This window comes from Prionailurus viverrinus, chromosome E2 (genome assembly GCF_022837055.1).
Source record: "Prionailurus viverrinus isolate Anna chromosome E2, UM_Priviv_1.0, whole genome shotgun sequence".
NCBI classification, from domain to species: Eukaryota; Metazoa; Chordata; class Mammalia; order Carnivora; family Felidae; genus Prionailurus; species Prionailurus viverrinus.
Window position 1 is genome coordinate 55,754,305 of NC_062575.1, and position 25,400 is coordinate 55,779,704.

The following is a 25,400-nucleotide window of genomic DNA, read 5'->3' on the forward strand; positions in this document are numbered from 1 at the left end:
GACACATGAAAGAATGCTCAACATCACTCATCATCAGGGAAATACAAGTTAAAACCACAATGAGATACCACCTCACATCAGTCAGAATGGCTAACATTAACAACTCAGGCAACAACAGATGTTGGCGAGGATGCGGAGAAAGAGGATCTCTTTTGCACTGCTGGTGGGAATGCAAACTGGTGCAGCCACTCTGGAAAACAGTATGGAGGTTACTCAAAAGACTAAAAATAGACGACCCTACGACCCAGCAATTGCAGTACTAGGTGTTTATCCAAAGGATACTGGTATGCTGTTTCGAAGGGACACATGCACCCCCATGTTTATAGCAGCACTATCAACAATAGCCAAAGTATGGAAAGAGCCCAAAAGCCCATCAATGGATGAATGGATAAAGAGGATGTGGTATATACATACAATGAAGTATTACTCAGCAATCAAAAAGAATGAAATCTTGCCATTTGCAACTACGTGGATGGAACTGGAGGGTATTATGCTAAGCAAAATTAGTGAAAGACATATCATATGACTTCACTCATAGGAGGAATTTAAGACACAGAACAGATGAACACAAGGGAAAGGAAGCAAAAATAATATAAAAACAGGGAGGGGGACAAAACATAAGAGACTCTTAATTATGGAGAACAAACAGAGGGTTACTGGAGGGGTTGTGGGAGAAGGGAATGGGCTAAATAGGTAAGGGGCATTAAGGAATCTACTCCTGAAATCATTGTTGCACTGTATGCTAACTAATTTGGATATAAATTTAAAAACATAATAAAATAAAATAAAATAAAATAAAATAAATATAAATGATCATGGGACACTTGGGTGGCTCAGTCGGTTAAGCATCCGACCTTGGCTCAGGTCATGATCTCGAGGTTCACGAGTTCAAGCCACACATCGGGCTCTGTGCTGACAGCTCAGAGCCTGGAGCCTGCTTCAGATTCTATGTCTCCCTCTCTCTCTGCCCCTCCCCGCTCGTGCTCTGTCTCTTTCTCTCTCTCTCAAAAATAAAAAACCTAAAAAAAAAAAATTTTTTTTTAATGATCTCACAGGATATCACACCAGACGAGTCCACTCTGTGACTGAGATGGAACAAGCTAAGGATGAGAATTCTCCATAGTCCTGTCTTAACACAGACATAAACAAGAACACTGTCTAAGCTACAAAATGACCACACAGCAGCCCCCCCCACCGCCCCTAATCCAGAGTAACATGAATGCGCGAATATTTACCAAATGTGGCTTTAGCCTTTGCTATGGACTGAATGCTGTATCTTCCCCCCAACATTCGAGTGCTGAGGCCTGAATCCCCGGTGCCATGGTATTTGGAGGTGCGGCCTTTGGGAGGTGATTAGGTTAGGAGGGTAGAGTTTCCTGAATGAGATTTGTGTGCCCTTATAAAAGAGACCCTAGACAGCACCCTTACCCCTCCTGCCACATGAGGACAAGTGAAAAGCCCTCCGTGAGCCAGGACGTGTGTTCTCACAAGACACCGGATATGTTGGTGTTTTGGTCTTGAACTTCTCAGCCTTCAGAACTGTGAGAAATAAATTTCTGTTGTCCATAAGCTACCCAGTGTGTGGTGCTTTGTTATAGCGGCCTGAACTGACTAAAACAGATACCCCTGGGAGCTCAGAGACATCACTTGGTGAGCTGGCATTTATTCATGTAACTAAAACCCTTGTCAAGCTATTAAACATTTCTGTCATTCTAGAAAATACTATCCATCATGCTCTTCCCTACCAGTACCAGTATTCAGAGTTAGAGCCTCTGCCCTGTGGATATGGGGCAGCTTGAAGAAGAGAGCCTCTAACTTCTCAGCTGTGTTCATCTGGAATTTAGGGTCTTCAACACGTAGCTGGCAGGGGATGAGAAGTGGGGTAGCCGCCTGCCCTTTCATAGGAGGGTGCCGTGGCCCTCAACTTCAGACTTGGAGGAGAGGGCGCCTGTATTCTTGCTTCATCCCACTGGAATGGAGTTTCTATAATCCTGAACCAGAATAGGAATGGGAGTGGAATCAGCAACATTATTCTTAAAAGCCCAAACTGGGAATGATTGAAATGTCCCTCGGCTGGTGAATGCATAAATGAAATGTGGTGTATATTCATAGAATGTCATAACATTGAGAATAAAATGCCACTAACTAATGGCATGTGCTCTAACATGTTTGGACCTCAAAAACCTAATGTCTGGTGAAAGATATCAGGCACAACAGACTTTATATTATGTGATTCGATGTATATGAAATATTCATAAAATAGTTCATTAGAGACTGAAAGCAGATCAATGAGTTCCTGGAGCTGTGAAAGGACTGGTATTGATTACAAATGGGCACAAGGGTCCTCTTTAGGCTAATAAAAATGTGTGACAATGACTACACAACTCTATAAATTTACTAAAAAAGCCATTGAACTGTACACTTACAATGAATTAATTTTGTGTTGTATAATTTGTATCTTAATAAAACAGTTATTAAAACTTCAAGGGGGTGGGGAGCACCTGGCTGGCTCAGTCAGTAGATTCTGTAGCTCTTAATCTTGGGGTTGAGAGTTGGGTGTAGAGATTACTTACAAAAATTAAAATCTTTAAAATAAATAAATAAAAAACATAAAAGACCTAGGAATAAACTTAACCAAAGGGGTGAAAAGTCTATACACTGAAAACTATAGAAAGCTTATGAAAGAAATTGAAGAAGACACACCAAAAAATGGAAAAATATTCCAAGCTCTTGGATTGGAAGAACAAATATTGTTAAACTGTCAATACTACCCAAAGCAGTCTACATATTCAATGCAATCCCTATCAAAATAACACCAGCATTCTTCACAGAGCTAGAAAAAACACTCCTAAAATTTGTATGGAACCAGAAAAGACCCCAAATAGCCAAAGCAATCCCAAAAAAGAAAACCAAAGCTGGAGGCATCACAATCCTGGATGTCAAGCTGTATTACAAAGCTATAAGTATCAAGACAGTATGGTACTGGCACAAAAACAGACACTCAGGATCAATGGAACAGAAGAGAGAACTCAGAAATGGACCCACAAACACATAGCCAACTAATCTTTGACAAAGCAGGAAAGAATACCCAATGGAATAAAGACAGTCTCTTCAGCAAGTGGTGCTGGGAAAACTGGACAGCGGCATGCAGAAGAATGAACCTGGACCACTTTCTTACACCAGACACAAAAAGAAACTCGAAGTGGATGAAAGACCTAAACAGAAGACAGGAAGCCTTCAAAATCCTAGAGGAGAAAGCTGGCAAAAACCTGTTTGATCATGGCCGCAGCAACTTCTTACTCAACACATCTCCAGAGGCAAGGGAAACAAAAGCAAAAATGAACTATTGGGACCTCATCAAAACAAAAAGATTCTGCACAGAGAAGGAAACAGTCAGTAAAACTAAAAGGCAACCAACGGAATGGGAGAAGATATTTGCAAGTGACATATCAGATAAAGGGTTAGTATCCAAAATCGATAAAGAACTTATCAAACTCGACATCCAAAAGACAAATAATCCAGTGAAGCAATGGGCAAAAAGACATGAATAGACACTTCTCCAAAGACGTCCAGATGGCCAACCGACACATGAAAAAATGCTCAACATCACTCATCATCAGGGAAATACAAGTTAAAACCACAATGAGATACCCCCTCACATCAGTCAGAATGGCTAACATTAACAACTCAGGCAACAACAGATGTTGGCAAGGATGTGGAGAAAGAGGAACCCTTTTGCACTGCTGGTGGGAATGCAAACTGGTGCAGCCACTCTGGAAAACAGTATGGAGGTTACTCAAAAAATTAAAAATATAGATCTACCCTACGACCCAGCAATTGAACTAGTAGGTCTCTATCCAAAGGATACAGGTGTAGTGTTTGAAAGAGACACACGCACCCCAATGTTAATAGCAGCACTATCAACAATAGCCAGAGTATGGAAAGAACCCAAGTGTCCATCAATGGGTGGATGGATAAAGAGGATGTGGTATACACATACAATGGAGTATTACTCGGCAATCAAAAAGAATGAAATCTTGCCATTTGCAACTACGTGGATGAAACTAGGGGTATTATGTTAAGCAAAATTAGTCAGAAAAAGACAAATATCATATGACTTCACTCATATGAGGAATTTAAGACACAGAACAGACGATCACAGGGAAAGGAAGCAAAAATAATATAAAAACAGGGAGGGGGACTAAACATAAGTGACTCTTAATTATGAAGAACAAACAGAGGTTTACTGGAGAGGTTGTGGGAGGGAGGATGGCTAAATGTATAAGGGGCATTAAGGAAGACACTTGTTGGGATGAACACTGGATGTTATACATAGGGGATGAATCACTGGAATCTACTCCTGAAATCATTGTTGCACTATATGCTAACTAACATGGATGTAAATTTAAAAATTGATTGATTAATTAATTTAAAAAAGAAATAAAGATATTTTTAAAATTAAATAAATAAATAAACAAACAAACAGTCTGCTGGAGACTTCTGCTTCTGAGCATGAGAGAGTCATAGGGTCCAGAATTATCCTCCTGTAAACAACTAGAATATCAAACAAAATACAAGAAACTTCTCTTTTCATACATGGAAGAATGGTGATCCTTGAGAGAAGGACAAAAATGAGGTGAACCATATAATCACTGAGGTTTTCTGTGAGGAGTTTGTTTGTAGATAGCAGAGTAAGAAAAAGGGTAAGGGCACCATAAAAGGGACTGAAATTTCACTGAGTTGAGCAGCCAGACTTTGAAGGTTAGGAAGCTGATGTGGCTAAAATATGTAGGTCAGAGTTTCAGACAGGAGTATTGTGGAGAAAGGGTTCAGAGTCTCCATGAAAGGTCCTGGAGTCGTTGGATCTGCACAAGCATAGGGTGAAACCCCATGAACCCAAATGAGAACAATTTCTAAGGAGAGAGAAATTACCAGAGAGTTATTAGTTGGAAGATTCCCAGAGCTCACAAAGGGCTTGGACATGTGTATATTCCCTCCAGCCAGAGTAAAGATACCTTCTTGAATCTATGGAGTATTCAGTGAAAGCTCCAAAAGGGCGATGGCATTCAAGTGAAAGAAAATTAACCCAACACTAGACCTATCTTAGGAGGGGCTAAAATTAAAAAGTCTTAAAAATATTGGCCCAACATGCTAGTAACCTAACTGCCTTAAAAAAAAAAAAGACCAATGTTTTTAAAGAAATACAACAGAAGCATGCAGTCAGCCACATAAAACTGACAGTGTCCAGCACTCAGTGAAAACTTACCAGACATACAAAGATTTATGAACATGTGACACTCAACAGAAAAATTCATCCAATGGGATCAGGGTCAGACATGACACAGGAGGCAGATCTAGGAGACAAAGACATTAAAAAACTTATTATAAGTATGTGCCATATATACTCAAGGATGTAAAGGAAAACGTCACCATTATATGGAGAAGGAGTGTAAGATTAAAAAGAAAGGAAATGTAACTTAAAAAAAATTTTTTAAGTTCATTTACTTATTTTGAGAGAGTGAGAGAGAACAAATGGGGAGGGGCAGACTGAAGGAGAGACAGAATCCCAAGCAGGGTCTGCACCACGAGTGCAGAGCCCAATGCAGGGCTTAAATTCACGAACCGTGACATCAAGACCTGAGCTGAGACCAAGAGTCAGACGCCTAACCGACTGAGTCACCCAGGCGCCCCAAAGGAAATGCAACTTTTAAAGAAGAAAATAAAAAAAGAAAGAAAGAAAGAAGAAAATCTATTATCTGAGATGAGAGTTCCACTGAATAAGATCAACAGCAGATTCAACATTGTAGAATGATCGGTGAACTTGGAGATGTATCGGTAGATCCTGTTCAAACAGCAGAATATAGAGGAAAAAAGGCTGGAAAATGGCAAACAGATGTTCAGGGCCCTAAGAGATATTATCAGGCCACATAACCATATGTAAAAGGACAGACCCAGAGAATATGAGAGAATAAGAATAGAAAAAAAGAATTGAAATAAATATTGGCTTCAATTTTTACAAGTTTGATCAGTGTTATAAATCCACGGATCCAAGGTACTCAACAAATTCCAAACAGGATAATATTTTCTCTCTTTTTGTTTTCCCCTCTACCACTCCCCCCATCTTTCTGTCTCTTCCTTCACATACACACACACACCCCCGAAGGCATATATTAACCAAATGATTTAAACCCAGGGAAAAAGAGAAAATATTAAAACCAGCCAGAGAAAAAGACAAACTACAAACAAAGAAAGATAAGAATTACAGAATGCTCACAAGAAACTATGAAAACCAAAAGAATTTGAAGAACTGAAAGGGAAGACAATGTTATCCTAAAATTCTTTACCCAATAAAAAATATCTTTCCAAGCTAATGTAAACAGAAGCTTTTAGACAAAAAAGAGCTGAGAGAATTCATCACCAACATACCTATGCCACAAGAAATATAAGAAAATATTTCAGGCACAAGGAAAGTGATGCTGTGGAGAAATCTTAATGTATACAAAGAAATTAAGAGCAATCGAGTGGTTAACATGTGGATAAACATGAAATGGTTTCTTTTTCTAATAAAAGAGATCTCTTTAAAACAACTCAGGAAACAACAGATGTTGGCGAGGATGTGGAGAAAGAAGAACCCTCTTGCACTGCTGTGGAGAATGCAAACTGGTGCAGCTGCTCTGGAAAACAGTATGGAGGTTTCTCAAAAAATTAAAAATATAGAACTACCCTATGACCCAGCAATTGCACTACTAGGTATTTATCCAAAGGATACAGGTGTGCTGTTTCGAAGGGGCACGTACACCCCAGTGTTAATAGCAGCACTATCAACAATAGCCGAAGTATGGAAAGAGCCCAAATGTCCATCAATGGATGAACGGATAAAGAAGATGTGGTATATATATACAATGGAGTATTACTCGGCAATCAAAAGGAATGAAATCTTGCCATTTGTAACTACATGGATGGAACTGGAGGATATTATGCTAAGCAAAATTAGTCAGTCATAGAAAGACAAATATCCTATGACTTCACTCATAGGAGGACTTTAAGAGACAAAACAGATGAACATAAGGGAAGGGAAGCAAAAATAAGACAAAAGCAGAAAGGGAGACAAATCTTAGGAGACTCTTAAATACAGAGAACAATCTGAGGGTTGCTGGTGAGGGATTGGGTGGGGGTGGGGGTTAAATGGGCAAGGGACATTAAGGAGGGCACCTGTTGGGATGAGCACTGAGTGTTCTATGTAGGCAATGAATCGCTAAATTCTATTCCTGAAATTATTATTATGCTATATGTTAACTAATTTGGATTCAAAAAGAAGGAAGAAAAAAAGAAAGGAAACATCAAAAAAGAGAGAAAAAAGATCTCTTTAACATTCGCTGTTTTAAAAATAATAATATTATGAGATTTATAACAATATAGTATGGGGTTGAATTATGGGCTTATCCCAACCACATTAAGGTAGAAGCAAAATGTTACAAAGGGGCTACATAATTCAAATTAATAATAACAAAGATTTGGGGCGCCTGGGTGGCGCAGTCGGTTAAGCGTCCGACTTCAGCCAGGTCACGATCTCGCGGTCCGTGAGTTCGAGCCCCGCGTCGGGCTCTGGGCTGATGGCTCAGAGCCTGGAGCCTGTTTCCGAGTCTGTGTCTCCCTCTCTCTCTGCCCCTCCCCCGTTCATGCTCTGTCTCTCTCTGTCCCAAAAATAAATGTTGAAGAAAAAAATTAAAAAAATAAAAAAAAAAAAAATAACAAAGATTTATCCATCCCCTCACTTGCCCTCTCCCGCCATTGGTACAGAACCACCAGGAAGCTTCTCGGGCAGCGGAGGTGAAGAGACTTTAGTTCTGGAGAAGAGGCAGGGCCACTCCATCCAGCACCGCCTTGCTCCACAAGAGCTGTGCCAGGGTGAGTCTCAGGATGTGACAGTTGGATGGATCTTCAGCCGTCAGGCATCGGCATCACGGCGAGGAAGGGGGCTCACTTACAACCTGCAGCCTTATCCTCTTTGGAGCCTCTGAACCTGGTGGAAAACACAGTTCCGAAATGAGAGACCAGTTCCGTGGAGGGTTTGCTCTGGAGAGGACAAGGAATGTGACGTCACCCAAGGGGTCGCCCAAATCTGGGACATCTTGAGAAAGGGCTTCTCACCTGGTGTAGTAGATGCAGGTGAGGCCATAGGTGAGAAGGAAGCCAGCCCCCATGAGGGCCCCTCTGAGCAGGGTGAGGACAAGAGGCCAGGTGTTCCACGGCTCCCCAGATATCGGGGGGCAGGAACAGGAGATTCCTGGGGCAAGAGGCTGGGAGTGAGTTTCCTTAAGTCCACACCTTGGTCCTGTCCACAGCCCCACCTCGGAATGCAGGTGTCCTGCGTGCACTCACCCTGCACAATTAGGTTCAGGAAGACGTGGTTGGAGCCCCATGGGTGCTGAGCTCGGCAGGTGAATTCTCCTCCATCCCCCAAGACCAGCCGGGGCAGCACTAGGACCCCGGGATCTGAAGGCTGGGAGGGGCTCAGGGTCAGGCTTCCCCGGGACCAGCTCAGCCTGGCGGGGAAGTGGCTGTCAGTGTCACAGACCAGGCGTAGGGACTGGCCCTCCTCAACTCGCAGAGAGGTGGCATTGCCCAGGGCCTCTGGGACTAGGGGACAGAGAGAGTCAGAAGGGCAGGACTGGGAGCCCCTTCTCTCCCTCTGTCCTTCCACAGACACGGGGGGTGGAATATAGTGTCTCGCAGACAAGTGTTCCAAGCTAAGGCAAGTAAGAGTGAAGACCTATCAGGGGAAGTGAGGACAGGTACCCAGTGATCCCAGGACAGGCGGATGGACCCCTGAGCAAGAGTTGGCCATGTCTAGACCTGGCAGAGAACATCCCAGGACGTGGACTTGGTGCGTGATGCCGAGGAGGGGTGTGGACACAGGTAGGTCTGACCACTTGCAGGGAAGATTCGGAGGCTCACACACAGGTGATGCTCTCAGCCTTTCCTCTGAGGGCCACGGGGAGCCATGGGAGGGTTTTGAGCAGGGGAGGAACAGGGTCCGATCTAGGGCATGTAGAGACGCATTTGGGCCCAACTGCAGCGGGCAGGACGGGGAGGGGACAGAGACTGAACAGAGAAGGCTGGACCAGGGTGCAGGTGGTCTCACTGTGTCCAGGTAAGAGAGACAGAGGCCCGAGGTGGGGCTGCTGCTGTGGGGGTGGAGGAAGAGAGCCACTGTGACATTTTCAGGAAGTCCAGTTTGCAAAACTCACTGAGTCATGGGGAGTGTTGGGCGAGGCACAGAAATGTCTAAAGTGACTTCCAGGATATTGACTCAGGTTGTTCAGGAGGAAGGCCCTCCCACCAGTGGCAGGGGAGTGCACTCGGGACGATCGGGACGGGACAGAGATCTGTGAGGGTCTTCAGGGCAGACATAGGACTGGAAGCACCAGGGGACGGGCTTACCCACGGGGTCACGCAGGAAGCAGCCAGAGGCCCGGAGCCTGGCAACAGGAAGCTGTCTTTAAGATGCCTTGTGGGACAGTGCAATGTCATGGTCACAGGAGAAGCGGAGAATCAGGAAAAGGGAATGATGGCAAGGAGGGGAGAGAGGTCAGGGGAGAGGAGGCAGCCGTGGTGACAGCAAATGGTGGAATAGGCCTCACAGTGATTCTAGAGAGTCGGGCCAGGGGGCGGGACCAGGGAGGGGATAAGGAGCCATGGGGTTTCATTCCATCAGACCCTTACAACATTCCCTTATCTGACCTCTGAGACATCAGTTGTGCCCCAGGTCTCTCCCACCTGTGCTATTTCCCCTGAAGATGCGGATGATCAGGTTCTGCGGAGCATCTGGAACAGGAACAAATAATTGGTCACCTGCAGTATTGTGAGGTGGTCACAAGTCGGGGTGGGGGGAGCCCAGGTATTCTCTCCATTTGAACCTGTGCTTCCAAGAATACTCCCCAAGTATCCCACCCAAGCCCTGCCTCCCCCACCCCCAGCACCTACTGTCCTCAGGGACCCTGGTGCCCTGGCCTGGCACTCACAGGACACGTTGAGCTGGATGGTCCTCTCTGTGCTAACGTTAGCTCCGGGGAATCTCACTCGACAGGTGAGGTCGGTGCCATGGTCCTGGGGCCACGGGATGAGGGTGAGCACTGAGGAGAAGTGTGTCCTGTGGCCCAGGGAGGTGAGGGCATCCCCGATCCAGGAGAAGGTCGGCGGCGTCCCCCTCTTACAGGCCCAGGGCACGCTACAGGTGATCTTCTTGGGCTGGCCAGATTCTAGGGGCCCCTGGATGTGGATGTCAGGTGTCCGTGTGAGAGCTGAGGGAGAAAGAGAGACAGAGACCCAGGCCCTGCGTGTGCCCCCAGAAGCAGCCTCTACACCAGGCCAGCCGTTTCCTCCCAGCCAGGATGGAAATCAGGGGGTCCCCTCCCGGGCCTGCCCTGGGGCCCTCAGGACCCATGCATGTCCTCTCCTTGACCCCACTCCTTACCTGTCACACGCACAGAGAGCCGGTTCTGTAGGAAATTATATCTCACAGAAGGCCCTCTCTCCACCCTAAAGAAGTATGTCCCCGAGTCCCTTCTCCGTGCGTCTCTGATGTCCAGGGAGCAGCCGTAGTCCCGGGGGTTTCCAAGGAGGCGGAATCGACCCTGGGTCTCCTTCTGCACTTTTCGACCTGGGTTGTTTGTGGCCACTAGAACATCCTGTTGTACACCGGCCCCTTCCCGGAACCAGTAGCCATGCACAGGGTAAGAGTCATTCCAACTATTCAGGGGATAGAGGAAATTGCAGGGCACGGAGACGCACAGACCCTCCTGCACCACCAGTGACTCCAGAACCTGCAGCCAGTATCTCCTCTCCTGAGCCTGGGACCCTGCAGGGAATCGAGGGTCAGTAGCGGCCCCCGCCCGCCTGGCCCTCTCCCCTCCGCCCACTCACCTGCCCACAACAGGGGCAGCAGCAGAGGCAACAACATCTTAGAGACAGATGTCTGGGCTTCCTGTGGGTGAAGAAGGGAAGGCAGAGGGAGGCTGAGGGGGGCCCACGGGAAGCTGGGGAGGAGCACGAGGCCTCACGATTTCACAAAAGGGGAACTGCCGCTGCGGAGCTCACCTCCCATCTGCAAGGTGCTGGTGACCCCCCGCACTCTCTCCTGGAGACCCCCACAGGAGAGACCAGGAGCAGAACGCTGTGCCCTGCCCCCCATCTCCACTCTTCCCTCCACCAACGGGGCTTGGACCAGGACCTCTGAGAGCATGTGAGGCATGGGACACGGTGAGTCTCCTAAGATCTTCCCATCTGAGGTGCTTGTCTGAGCAGTGTTGTCTACACCAGGGAGCTAGTCAACTGCTGTCTACACCTGGAGGGTCAGAGCCTCATCCAGACCCTCGAGTGGTCGGTCCTGCAAGGTGGAGGACTCTTGAGGTCTGTGAACATCCGGGGTAGAAGGAAAGAAGGGATGCTGGGCGAAGTGAAGGCAGGAACCATTCGTTCATTCATCCATTCCCCAAATGCTTAGTGAACATCTGTGTTGGGGGAGCTGGAAACACGACAGATGAGCCTGACCAGGTCAATCCGGTGACAGGGTCCCCACCCATGGTACCACTTCCTCCCTAGATGACAGTGCTGTCCCCATGGGGTGCAGAGCTGCAGGCATCTGTGACTTTGCTATGTGTCCTGGTGGCCTACTGGTTATTTTCTAAAAATCCAAGTGCAGGATTATTTTGGACTTGCGGTAAACAGGAACAACTCTTTCCAAGTTGCAGAACTTAAAGCGGTTCCCGTTAAGGAACCACCCCCCATTTCCCCCTCCCCCCAGCCCCAGAAACCACTGTTGTACTTCCTGTCTCCAGGAATTTGACTACTTTAGAGACCTCATATAAGTGGAATCATTTCAATCGGCCATAACGTCCTCAGGGTTCATCCGTGTGGCGGCATGTGTCAGAATTTCTGCCCTTTTTAAGGCTGAATAATATTCCAGGATGGGTTAGAACACATTTCGTTTATCTGTTCAGCCGTTGAGGGACATTTGGGCTGCTTTTTACCTGGCTATCGTGAATAATACTGCTACGAACATGGGTGTGTAAATATCTCTTGGCCCCTGCTCTCGATCCTGCATATGCACCCAGAGGCGGGGCCACTGGACCATATGGTAATTCTAATACTAATTACACACACACACGCACACACACACAACGCACACAGGGGAGGGGGAGGGGCAGATAGAGAAGGAGAGAGAGAGAGAGAGAGAGAGAGAGAGAGAGAATCCCAGGCAGACTCTGCATTGTCAGCGTGGAATCTGATGCAGAGCTCGATCCCACAAGGGTGAGATCATGACCTGAGCCAAAATCAAGAGTCAGACACTCGACTGACTGAATGAGCCCACCCCGATGCCCCCGTGTTTAACTCTTGAAGGAAAGTCCAAAGAGTTTTCCACAAGGCTGCACCATTTTTCATTCCTGCAAGCCATGTGCATGGGTTCCGATGTGTCCACATCTTTGCCAACACTGGTTTCCTTCTTTCTTCTTCTTTTAAGTAGAACATCTGTCCTAACAGATGTGGTTTAGACTTGCATCTCGCTAGTGACTAATGATGTTGATTATTTTTTTCATGTGCTCCTTGGGGGTTTGTGTATCTTCTTTACCGAAGTATCTATTCAAGTCCTTTGAAAAATTTTTTAATGTGTATTTATTTTTGAGAGACAGAGACAGAGTGTGAGTGGATGAGGGGCAGAGAAAGAGGGGGAGACACAAAATCAGAAACAGGCTCCAGGCTCTGAGCTGTCAGCACAGAGCCCGAGGTGGGGCTTGAACTGGGGATGAGCAAGAGCATGACCTGAGCTGGAGTCAGATGCTCAACCGACTGAGCCCCCCAGGCGCCCGACTCAAGTCCTTTGGATGACAGAGATTTCGAAGTTGTGTTCATGGTTGTACCCTGGCACCCATGAAAATGCTGGCACGTAGCAGGTGTTCAACGATACTTCCGGACGAGTGTATGAGTGGGGCTCCTTGGTTAAGCCTCCAACTCTTGATCTTGGCTCGGGTCGTGATCTCACAGTTGGTGAGTTCGAGCCCTGCATCGGGTTCTGCGCTGATGGCGTGGAGCCTGCTTGGGATTCTGTCTTTCCTTCTCTCTGCCCTCCCCTGCTTGTGCTCTCTCCCTCTGTCTCTCAAAATAAATAAGTAAATAAACTTTAAAAAAAAAAAGAAACAAATATTTTTAAAAAATAAGTCTATGAGTAAATGACTGGCTATCACTCTTCCACTCAAAACCATACAACCACACATATGCACACAGGTTCGCACATATGCACACACACACACACACACACACACACACACAGGTGAGTGGCATTTAAGACTGATCCTGAAGGTAATTAGGACTTGGAGAGGCAGGAATGGGGAGGGAATGGCATTTCAGGAGAAGGAACAGCATAGGCAAAGTCTCAGAGTCAGGAAAACCCTAACCCGGCTGGGTGTGGAGACGTTGTAAGATGCAGGGAGAGGTAGGGACCTGGGTGGAGAGTTCAGTGGGAAAGAGACCATATCAGGTCTTCAAATCTAGCCTGTTTGCCCCTCAGTTTGGACTGTGGAGAGGAATCCTAGGTCTTCATACTGTGGAGAAAGTGGATGATAATGGTGTCCCGAGACTCAGTGTTGAGGACGGAGGGGGAGGCAAGAGACAGGTGCGTTAGAGGCCCGGGGAAAAGAGGAGGCCGCAGGAACAAGCAGGGTCAGGATGGGGAGGAGACGGGAGCTAGGATGAGCTTAGAGGAAGGATGGACAAGACCAGGTGATGTAGTGGACCAGGCAGAACAGAGGGAGGTCACGGTGGAGAACCACACCCCCGGTTCTGGCCTTAGAGATGAGACCATGCCAGCCATGTGAGGGAATCCCAGCAGAGAAGAAGGTTCAAGAGGAACGTGGCAGCTCAACCTCGGCCGTGCTGAGTGAAGCAATCCTGGGGCCATCCTGGAGGAGGTGATGGTGGGATGTTGGGTGGTGAGCTGCCCACGTCACTCACCTGAGGGATTAACTGGGGGTGGTGTTGGCCTCCTCCATGCCCCCTGCAGGCCTGGCTTCTCCTTCCTGAAGAATCTCAGTCTGAGAGAAGACACTGGGACCTTTCAGTCTGGTCCTGGGAATGCAGGGCCAACTGATTCACTCCAGTTCCCAGTTAAGGGGCTGGAGGACTGGAGGTGGGAGAGTGCAGGTCTGGCCCCGTAGACGGCTATGAGCACAGCAGGCGCAGCCCGTCCTGTCCTGGACACTGTGGAATCCTCACACCTGGTCAGCCTCCCCCCTGCCCTGCCCTCTGACCTGTTCAGTCCCTCCTGTGCTGGTTCTGGGACTCGGCCACAACCCCCACCCTCCTCAGGCCTCCTCTCCCCCTGGGGCAGTGCTCACACGAGGACGATGAGGCGAAAGATGATGGATTTGTGGATTCATGAGCTTGACTGCTACACCGTGTCCTCTGCTCCTGGCTGGTCTCTGGACATCGGTCCCCCAGGCCCCCCTGCGTCATCGCTGTAGCACCCCACGTTCCTGAGCCGCACGCTACCCCGTGCCCTGGCCTTCCGGCAGCTGGACAGCGGGCTCTGGGGCTGCCTGCTCAGGGACCAGTGAGCCAAATGGCATTGAGGGATTAGGGTCCACTGTGCAGCCCCTGGACACTCACCCTGCAGAGAGAGGCTCAGGGAGGCGTGCTGGGAGCCCACCGCACTCCGAGCTCAGCAGGTGTATTCCTCTTCATCTCTCTCCTGTGCCTGAGGCAGCTCCAGCATCCCAGGGTTCCAGGGCTTTGAGGAGCACAGGGTCAGCTCCCCGGGGCCCAGCTCAGCCTGACTGGGGCGGGGGGGGGGGGTTTGCTGTTGACACAGACCAGGTGCAGGGACTGGTCCTCCAGGACTGAAAGAGACGAGCCATTCTCCAAGGGCTGTGGTGGTGGAGGAAAAGAGACTGAGGTTCAGAATTACAAAGAAATTGATACAGGTGGACACCAGCAGAGAGGGGCAGACTCAGACACACAGACATGGACTGAGATCGAGACTCTGGGCGCCTCCCTTTAGGAGAGGGATCCAGGGAGAGGCACTGAGCATAAGCCCAGAGGCTGCTCAGGCCCCTTCTTTCTCTGCACTTTACCTCTGACATAGCTTTATCTCTGCCCGGATGGACTCTGTCTGGCCGGATTCAGGCCTCAGGAAGCACAGACAGAGGGTCCTGGGCCTTCAGGACACCCGTTCACGTGGTCATTCCTCCCCTAAATGCCGCGTCCTTCCATCAGGACCCACACTGACCCAGAAAACTCTGTCCTTTCTTCGGATTTCCACTTGATACCTGTTTACTGACTTAACAAGTCATCTCCAAGGGGACTTAGTCTTACTTTTTTTTTTTTTTTACATTTATTTAGTTTTGAGAGACAGAGAGAGACAGAGCACGAGGCGGGGGGAGGGGCAGCGAGAGAGAGGGAGACACAGAATCTGAAGCGGGCTCCAGGCTCTGAGCTGTCAGCACCGAGCCCGACGCAAGGCTTGAACTCACGAACCGTACCCCAAGGGGTACCCCAAGGGGTCTTACTCGTAGAAACTCATGGTCTGGTGGGGAACAAGGACCCAGGAACAGGAGCTCCCAACACCACCTGACTCATGTTGAGGTGGTGGGGACACTGGGCTGGGCAGCCTTGGAGCTGGCAATGTAAATGAGACTGGCAGATCCAGGAGGACCTCCTGGAGGAGGCAGCTTCTGAAGTCAAGTGTGAGAGGCAAGCAGGGGCGGCAAAATGATGACAGGGCTGGGAAGGGCATGGCAAGAAGGAGGAACAGAGAGTGCAAAGACAACCAAGGACAGAACACGTCCAAAGAACATCTAAGAGGACCTACCGAATCGGCGCTAAGGAGTGTGGGATAGAGGAGGGCCTTCAGAGAGGACACCACAGGAGGAAAGGCAGACAGTTTATTTTTACAAACTCAAAGTGGTGCGTGGGGGGGGTGGCACCTGGGTGGCTCAGTTGGTTAAGCCACTGACTTGGGTTCAGGTCATGATCTCGAAGTTTGTGCGTTCGAGCCCCACATCTGGCTCTGAGCTGACAGCTCGGAGCCTGCTTGGGATTCTCTCCCTCTCCCTCTCTGTCTGCCCCTCCCTCCCCCCCCCCCCCAGTAAATAAATAAACATTTTAAAAAGGTACAAACTGGGGTGCCTGGGTGGCTCAGTCGGTTAAGCGTCCGACTTCGGCTCGGGTCATGATCTCACAGCTTGTGAGTTCGAGCCCGGCATCAGGCTCTGTGCTGACAGCTCAGAGCCCGGAGCCTGCTTCGGATTCCGTATCTCCCTCTCTCTCGGCCCCTCCACTACGTGCATTCTGTCTCTCTTTTTCTCTCAAAAATAAATAACCATTAAACGTTTTTTTTTAAATAACATAAAATAAACGTTAAAGGTTTTTTATAAAGGTAAAAACTTCCAGTTATAAAATAAGCAAGTCCTGGGGATGTAATGTACAACAAGATGATTATAGTTAACAATACCGCATCGTGCATATTAGAAAGTTGCCGAGAGAATAGATCTTGAAGCCCTCAAAACTAGAAAAAAAAATTGTAACTACGTACGACGATGTTCCCAGTTTTACCGAGGCGATCATTTTGCAACATATACAAATAGCCAATGGTGACGTTACACACCTGAAACTAATAAGTTGTTATATGTCAAGTTGTTATGCCTCGGTAAGAAAAAAATTGAACACGTGACCCAGCTACTTAACTTTCAGGAATTTATCCCAAAGGCACAGACACACCCCTGAGAAAGTGGGTACAAGCACAAGATTACCGATTTGCAGCATTTCGGTCAATAGAATGAAAGGAACGCCGTGATGTTCCGTGAGTGGAAGGCGCACGCAGAAGCAGAACCCGCCCACGTGAGGGAACACTGCGCAGTCACAGAGTAGACAGTCTGTGCTACTGACGGCAAAGGGCCCCTTAGATCCTTAGCAAACACACTGAGGCTCAGAGCAGCCTCTGGACACGAGACACTTTCGGGGAGGGAACTGGACATCTGAGGCCGACTTTGCTGGGCGTTATGAATACGTGTCCGTGTGAATAGATTAGCTGTTCAAAAGCACTCAGATAAACGGTTGGCAGGAAGATAAAAGGTGAGGGCGTCCGGAGGTGCATGGTAAGGGGCAGTGTCGCCCTGTTCTTGCTCTCCTGATAACAGGGGGGAGGGCAGAAGTGGGGGAGGGAGGGGCCGAAGGGGACAGCTGCTCACAGGGCCATGGGGGCCGGGGAGGGGGAGGGCCCCTGGGGGACCCACAAGAGGGACCCGGCCCTGCCCTTGCTCCCTGCACCCTAGGAGGAGCCCCTATCCTACCTGTGCCGTTTTCTTGGAAGACAGTGACGGTCAAGTTCCACGGAGAATCTGGGACAGAAAGACATGGCAGATCGGCGTCAACGGAGAGGGCTGGTGGACATTGGCCCTCAGACCCCACGGGAGCTGCAGAAATGGGAAGAGGGTGGAGATCCTCCTGACCCCCTCCCAGCCCACATGCCAGGACCCGACACCCAAGGTCCCAGGCCCTGACCCCCCAGCCAACTGCCCTCAGGACCCCATCAGGGATCCGGGTGGCCCTGGCCCGGTTCTCACAGGACACGTTGAGGTGAATGGTCCTCATTGTGGTCACTCCGGTCCCAGGCAAGGTCACCTGACAGGTGAGGTCGGTGCCGTGGTCTTGCAGCCGTGGGGTGAGGGTGAGCACAGAGGAGAGGTGGGTCTTGGGGCCCAGGGAGGCGAGGGCCGCTGATGTCCAGGAGAAGATGGGGGGCGTGCCCCACGCACAGGCCCAGGGCACAGAGCAGGTCAGGTTACTGGGGCGTCCAGACTCCAGGGTCCCCGAGATAAGGATGTCAGGTGTCTGGGTCAGGGCTAGGGGGAGATGGGGAGACACGGGGATCAGGAGGAGGGTCCGAGGTGCAGCCTTGAGAGAAGCCTCAAGCTTTGGTCCAGCCCCTGCCTCTGAGCCCCAACATGCATTACCCCCAGCCCCTCCCGGGTTGTCCTGGGACCCCCAACCTTCCCCTGTGGCCTCTCCCACAATCTGCTCCTTACCTGTCACACGCACGGAGAGCTGGTCCCGTGTGTAAGTATATCTCACAGAAGGCCCTCTCTCCACCCTAAAGACGTGTGTCCCCGAGTCCCCTCTCCGTACATCTCTGATGTCCAGGGAGCAGTCGTAGTCCTGGGGGTTTCCGAGGAGGCGGAATCGGCCCTGGGACTCCTGCCGCACTTTTCCATCTGGGTTGTTTGTGGCCACTAGAACATCCTGTTGTACACCGGCCCCTTTCCGGAACCAGTAGCCGAGAGCTGGGGTAGACTCAGACCAGCCTTCCCGGGGATAGAAGCATCTGCAGGACACTCGCACACACAGGCCCTCCTGCCCCTTTGCGTCCTGCACTTGCAGCCAATAATCCCCCTGTGGCCCCCTCCCGGCCCCCCTCTGGCCCTCGGCCCCTCCCTCCCCCAGAGCAGGGCCAACAGCAGCAGAAGCATGTCTGGGCTTGGAGGCGCCAGGTCCCCGGGAGCCTGTTTCTCCGGGTTTGTCTCTCAGAAGCTAAGAGCTGCAAGACTGAAAGGAGGCCCCGACAGGAAGGTGACAGTGATGTCAGAACAGTGGCCCTCCTCAGAGAAGGAACCTCGCACGCAGACACTGTCAGGGCCGGGACAGCCCTTGGGAATCAGCCATCCACCACCACATCTCCACTGCTGGGGACCCTGGGCCTAGAGGCCAGAGAGGGTGAGAGCCTCCCCCTAATTCACACCCTTTGCAGGGCTCAAGCCCCATCTCCCGCCTTCCTGCCAATGCCCCTCCCTTCTGGGGTCATTTTTTTGCAAAGTGAAAAAGGGTTCCTTCCTTTGGGCCAGACCACCTGAATCACAGGCCGTACATGTCTGTGGAAGTCAGTGCTGCCGGTGGGGCAGGTGGGGGGGCATCAGGACCTGGGAGATGGGGGAGGCTAGAAGGGGGTGTGAGGAGGCCCACTGTCCTCCCTCCCTCGGAATCCACGTGGTGGGCATCCCTTCCCTGCTCACGAGGTCACACACTAGCCCCGGGCACGGCCTCAAGAGTCACTGTAAAACAGTAAGAGTCCAGCACCTGTGACAAGTAACTGTAATTCTGTGATTATATGTGCTTTGTGTGTTTCAAAATTCCATTTGTAGATGCCTACATATTACACTCGTATATTTGGGGTGTGTGTGAATTAAGCCTTTGATCTTTATGAAGTGCCCATTGTTTTTAATGTTTGTTATTTATTTATTTATTTATTTATTTATTTATTTAATGTTTATTTTTGAGACAGAGAGAGACAGAGCATGAACAGGGGAGGGCCAGAGAGAGAGGGAGACACAGAATCTGAAGCAGGCTCCAGGCTCTGAGCTGTCAGCACAGAGCCTGACGCGGGGCTCGAACTCACGGACCGCGAGATCATGACCTGAGCTGAAGTCGGACGCTCAACCAACTGAGCCACCCAGGTGCCCCGAATGTTTATTTATTTTTGAGAGAGAGGGTGCCCACACGAGAGGGGGAGGGGCAGAGAGAGGGGGGAGGCAGAGGATCTGAAGCAGGCTGGAACTCACGAACCTTGAGATCATGACCTGAGCACAAGTAAGACGCTAAATTGACTGAGCCACGCAGGCGCCCTACAAAATGCCCATTCTTAATGGCTTTTGCCTCAAAGACTCATTCATCTGAATTTAGGACACCAACACCAGCTTTCTTTTGTTTAGTGCTTGCATGGTGCATGGTATCTCTTTCGACATCTTGTCATTTCAACCTTTCTGAATCTTTCCATTTTATTTTTTTAAGCTTATATATTTGAGAGGAAGAGAGAGAGAGAGAGAGATACCATGCAGGGTGGGGCAGGGAGAGAGGGAGAGAGAATCCCAAGCGGGCTCTGCCCTGTCAGCACAGAGCCTGATACGGGGCTTGAATTCATGAACCGTGAGATCACAACCTAAGTCAATTTTGGAAGCTTAACCAACTGGGCCATCTAGGTACCCCTACATTTTATTTTATTTTATTTTATTTTATTTTATTTTATTTTAATTTTATTTATTTTTATAATTTTTTTTAACATTTATTCATTTTTGAGAGACAGAGAGAGATAGACCATGAGCAGGGGAGGGGCAGAGAGAGAGGGAGACACAGAATCCAAAGCAGGCTCCAGGCTCCGAGCTGTCAGCACAGAACCTGATGTGGGACTTGAACTCACAGACTGCGAGATCATGACCTGAGCTGAAGTCAGATGCCCAACTGACTGAGCCACCCAGGCGCCCCTACATTTTTTTTTTAATTTTTATTTTATTTCAGAGAGAGGGGATGCACAAGCAGGGGAGAGGGGCAGAGAGAGACAGAGAGAGAGAGAGAGAAAATCCCAAGCAGACTCCAGTGCAGAGCCCGACATGGGGCTCGAACTGATGAAACTGTGAGATCATGACCTGAACCGAAATAAGAGTTGGACGCTCAACTGACCGAGCCACCCAGGCGCCCCTGAATCCTTACATTTTAGTTGTGTTTCTCTAAACATGGGGAGGCAGTCTTTCATTAATTTATGTTGCCTTGCATTCTCCAAACACATAGGGAGAAGTCCATTCTCTTCTGAGAGGAGATGGGGGGGGCGGGATTTGACCGGCCAGGACACACCACTTACTGTCCAGTGGGAAGCTGGACAAGACACCAGGACACTAGGAAACTAGAAGGAATTGGCAGAAGGGATACGACCAGGACTCTCAAGGTGACTACAGGAGTAGGGTCTTTAAAGGGACAATTTCAGATAAAATGAGGTCGCTAGGGTGGGCCCTAATCCAGTGTATCTGGCATCCTTGTAAGAAGAAGAAATTGGGGCGCCTGGGTGGCTCAGTCGGTTAAGCGTCCGAGTTTGGCTCAGGTCATGATCTCGTGGCTTGTGAGTTCGAGCCCCGCGTCAGTCTCTGTGCTGATGGCTCGGAGCCTGGAGCCTGTTTCGGATTCTGCGTCTCCCTCTCTCTGCCCCTCCCCTGTTCACACTCTGTCTCTGTCTCTCCCCAAAATAAATAAACATTAAAAAAAATTTTTTTTAAGAAGAAGAAATTGAGGGGCACCTGGGTGGCTCAGTTGGTTGAGCCTCTGACTTCAGCTCTGGTCATGATCTCATGGTTCATGAGTTGGAGCCCTGCACTGGCCTCTGTGCTATCAGCAGAACCTGCTTCGAATCCTCTGTCCTTCTCTCTCTCTCTCTCTGCCTCTCCCCTGCTTGCACTCTCTCTCTCTCAAAAAAAAAAAAAAAACCACATTAAAAAATGTTTAAAAAAATAAAAAGAAGAAGAAGAAATTGAGACACGGACACACAGAGGGAAGACCAGGTAAGTTCACAGGGAGAAGACGGCCATCTACAAGCCAAGGAGAGAGACCTCTGCTGACACGTGATCTCAGACTTCCAGGCTCCAGAACTAGGAGACAAACAATTCCTCACTTGTATGTCTTGATCTCTGAGTACTCGGTGTTGACGCCTTCCTGTTCCCGAGGCTTCAGCTTGGGAAATCGGAGGAAAGCATAGTGGAGTTCCTGTTCTTCTCCTGAAACGGGGCTAGTCCCAGCAGGAGCTGGGGGGTCTGCAGGGATGTCTGTCAAGACCCGGTGCCGATGCGCCTGAGTGGAAGGAAGAGGAGGAATTTGGAGCCAGTCAGCAGGGTCTGGGAGAAAGCAGCCAAGGGCCAGAAGGGGATGGGCCCTGATGGAATTTTTATCATTCACCCATTCATTTATTTTTGAATGTTTAATAATTAAGGTTGGCCAGCCCTTAGTCAGTGTTTATCTTAACTGCATTACGTTAAAAAAAATTTTTTTTTAATGTATTTATTTTTGAGGGAATGAGAGCAGGGGAGGGGCAGAGACAGAAGGGAACAGTGGGCTCCACACCGACAGCAGAGAGCCCAGTGAGGGGCTTGAACCCATGACCTGTGAGACCACAACCTGAACCAAAGTCAAAGTCAGGTGCTTAACCGACTGGGCCACCCAGGTGCCCCTACTTTTTTTTTTTTTAAAGGCTGGGAGAAGATATTATTGTCACATTCATCACACAAATAGTAAAACCAAGGCTAAGAGAGATTATATACATACATTGTCCTAAAGACACCTATCTATATAAATGCACCACTGGGGCTCCTGGGTGGCTCAGTCAGTTAAGCATCGGATCTTGATTTGGGCTCAGGTCATGATCTCAGGGTTGTGAGATGGAACCCAGTGTCAGCAGGCTTTGTGCTCAGCACAGAGCCTGCTTAAGATTCTTTCCCTCCCTCTCTCTCTCTGCTCTTCCCCTGATCACTCTCTCAAAACAAAGTAAAATTAAATTAAATTAAATTAAATTAAAATTAAATTAAATTAAAATTAAATTAAATTAAATTAAAATTAAATAAAATTAAAATAAAATAAAATAAAATAAAATAAAATAAAATAAAAATTAAATTAAATTAAATTAAATTAAATTAAATTAAAATAAAATAAAGGCACCACTGAGCCAGGACTCAAAACCAATTCTTTCCAATGATAGTACTGTCCTTTTTCCAGCCAGTGTGTGAGGTGCAGTGCGTGGGGTGACAAAGAAAGCAGATAACAGTTCCTGGTACCACACAGCTTATGGTTTCCTAGGAGAGGCAATTACTAAACATATAGAAAACAAATACATTCCAAGTTCTACATCTGGGTTAGGAGACATTTAGAAATATGAAGCAAGGCAGGGATGACATATCCCGTTTCTGGACAAGCTCTAGAAAATGGAGCAGAGGTCAGTTCCCGCAGTCAAGATGGCAACCAGACACCCTCGCCCACACCTGCTCCCTGCCCGTGACACCCCCAGGCGACAGCAGCAAGAAACAAGTTCTCACAGGGGCGTCTGGGTTATTCAGTCGGTTGGGCGTCCAGCTCTTGGTTTCGGCTCAGGTCATGATCTCGAAGTTCTTGAGTTCGAGCCTTGCATCTGGCTCCTCGCTGACAGTGCAGAGGCTGCTTGGGATTCACTCTCTCCCTCCCTCTATGCTCTTCCCCCACTTGCAAGCTCTAGCTCTCTTTCTCTCTCAAAAATAAATAAATAAGCTTAAGAAAAAAGAAACAAGCCCTCACACAGGCGCTGAGAGAGGCAAAACGAGAAGTAATTCTCGGATTAAGAGGAAACTGTTGGGCATTTCTCTGGTCTCTGGGGACACAAGCGGGAATAAAACAATAGCTACAAAACAAACCGCTCTTAGGACTTACTCGCTAGAGGAGGTAACGACTCTGACTGTAGTAATGAACGCTGTGCTTACCCCGTGCCAGCTAGTGTTCTAGACACTTCTTGTAACTACCCTCTATACTCTTAACATTCCCATGTCACCAAAAATAAACGGAGGTGTGTGCCACTTGCCCAAGGTCACCCAGTTTGTCCGTAGGGAAAGATGGGATTTGAATGCAGGAGTCCAGCTCCAGAGTCCATGCTTTGAACCACTATACTGTACTGACTACAAGAGACGTTCGCTTAAAGGAAAAAAATTGAGAATTTGAAGGTAAAGAAATGGAAGATATATGTCGCGATTCACGACAAGATGGGGATTTAGCTCATGTTAAGGGTTCCGCTCCCCAAGATCCACCAAGGAGAAACAAGACGGGGAATTACGTAAATTAAACTTTTAAAATGATATGGGGGGGGGCGCACCTGGGTGGCTCAGTCAGTTAAGCGTCCAACTCTTGGTTTCGGCTCAGGTCAGGATCTCACAGTTCATGGGATCGAGCCCCATGTTGGGCTCTGTGCTGACAGCATGGAGCTTGCTTGGGATTCTCTCTCTCCCCCTCTCTCTCTCTGCTTGTGCTCTCCCTCCCTTTTGAAGTAAATAAATAAACTTAAAAAAACGATTTTGTGTGTATGTGTTCTACCAGTTACGGAGAGAAGAGTTTGAAAAACTCAGCTACGATTGCCAGTATGTCTATTTCTCCTTGCTGTTCTGTCAGTTTTCAAGTATACTTATTTTGATGAATGGTGCTCTGTTATGGAAGGAATACATGTTTAGGATTTTTGTGTCTTTTCATGAAGTGATAGAAACCAGATAAATTAGTAAATATTGCATGATTCCTTTTTTTGTTTTTAGTTTTTTTTTTTAATGTTTATTCACTATTGAGAGACAGAGAGGGAGCATGAGCAGGGGAGGGGCAGAGAGAGGAAGACACAGAATCTGAAGCAGGCTCCAGGTTCCAAGCTGTTAGCACAGAGCCTGACACGAGGCTAGAACTCACAAACTGCAAGATCATGACCTGAGCCGAAGTCGGACACATAACTGACTGAGCCACCCAGGTGCCCCTGCATGATTCCTTTTATATAAAGTCCCAGAAGGGACAAAAGTAATCCACAGTGATAAAAATCAGTGATTTCTGGAAAGGTTGAACTGACTGGGCAGGGGAACAAAGGAATTTAGGGACATGATGGAAATGCTCTACATCTTTTTTTTTTTTAATGGTTTATTTCTTTTAAGTTTATTTATTTATTTAGAGAGAGAGCTAGAGAGAGAGCAGGGGAGGGGCAGAAAAAGAGAGAGACAGAGAATCCCAAGCAGCTGATAGCACGGGGCTCGGACCCATGGGGCTCGAACCCATAACTGTGAGATCATGCCCTGAGCCAACCCAAGAGTCAGACGCTTAACCACCTGAGCCTCCCAGGTGCCCTGGAAATGTTCCACATCTTGATCGAGAACATGGTTACATATGCTCTTAACGTTCACATTTGTCAAAATTCACATTCAAATGGGTGCGTTTTATTATACGTAAAGTGCATATAATAAATGAGGTTGATGTTTATCTACCACTGACAGTGGTAGATTTGAAGGATGCAAAATGGGAGTGATGCGCAAAATGTGACTTCGGGGTGCCCCAGTCTCTACCCTAGGGCTCAAGTCACCACTTCCCTACTCAGTGGGTCTGACCCACACTAAGCTAGGGCCCTTACGCTTCTGGGTAACCAACGCCACAAGAAAAAGGCTAATATTCCAGGGGAATACGATACTCTGATATAGGAGGCATAAATACCCACCAACGAGCAACCGGATTATATCCACACTCCATCAGAAGCAGAAGGATTAGAGCAGTTGAATCAATAATTTAAAACTGGAACTGGAGCAAGTGTTAGATGTTAAAAAGGGAAATGCTCGACTATTCGCTGAGGGCGGCTTCCAAAGGGCATAGGCTGGATAGGAGCTCGTGGTCTGTCACTCACCCCAGAGCCTGAGTCACCGGCTGGGTTCAAATCCATGATTTGCACTGGCTGGGCTGCTCTCTTCCTGAGGGTCTTCACTCTAAGGGAACAGCCCCGGGACTTTCAGCCTGGTTATTTGGGGCATGCAGCGGGTAGACCATCCCCTGCATCCCACAAA

General features: G+C 48.4%; 2 protein-coding genes across 8 annotated transcripts in view; both read right to left on the reverse strand.

Annotated features, from left to right (window-relative positions):
* The window catches only part of LOC125152877 (sialic acid-binding Ig-like lectin 10), a 45,272-nt gene that overhangs the window by 16,459 nt on the left and 3,413 nt on the right, over window positions 1–25,400 (reverse strand). For 2 of the 7 annotated variants that reach the window (XR_007147349.1, XR_007147347.1), the window contains 4 exons: window positions 25,244–25,322; window positions 21,482–21,657; window positions 14,394–14,922; window positions 12,747–14,124 (listed from right to left, as the gene is read on the reverse strand). The exons of 2 other annotated variants lie outside the window; for them this stretch is intronic. Coding sequence is in view for 2 of the 5 variants with exons in the window: in XM_047835460.1 (XP_047691416.1) it covers window positions 18,123–18,210; window positions 21,482–21,657; window positions 25,244–25,322 (343 nt within the window). In the remaining 3 variants the exon portion in view is untranslated. Of the gene's footprint in view, window positions 1–12,746; window positions 14,125–14,393; window positions 14,923–17,755; window positions 17,898–18,080; window positions 18,211–21,347; window positions 21,658–25,243; window positions 25,323–25,400 lie in introns of those variants that run through there. 3 more of the 7 variants (XR_007147348.1, XM_047835460.1, XM_047835463.1) reach the window with 3 other exon arrangements.
* LOC125152878 (sialic acid-binding Ig-like lectin 14) lies at window positions 7,639–12,205 on the reverse strand. The gene is made up of 7 exons (XM_047835465.1): window positions 10,927–12,205; window positions 10,478–10,861; window positions 10,026–10,304; window positions 9,781–9,828; window positions 8,383–8,640; window positions 8,152–8,287; window positions 7,639–8,023 (listed from the first exon to the last, which is right to left on the reverse strand). Exons 1-7 carry the CDS (start codon window positions 10,961–10,963, stop codon window positions 7,981–7,983), a joined length of 1,185 nt encoding a protein of 394 aa, XP_047691421.1. The 5' UTR covers window positions 10,964–12,205; the 3' UTR covers window positions 7,639–7,980.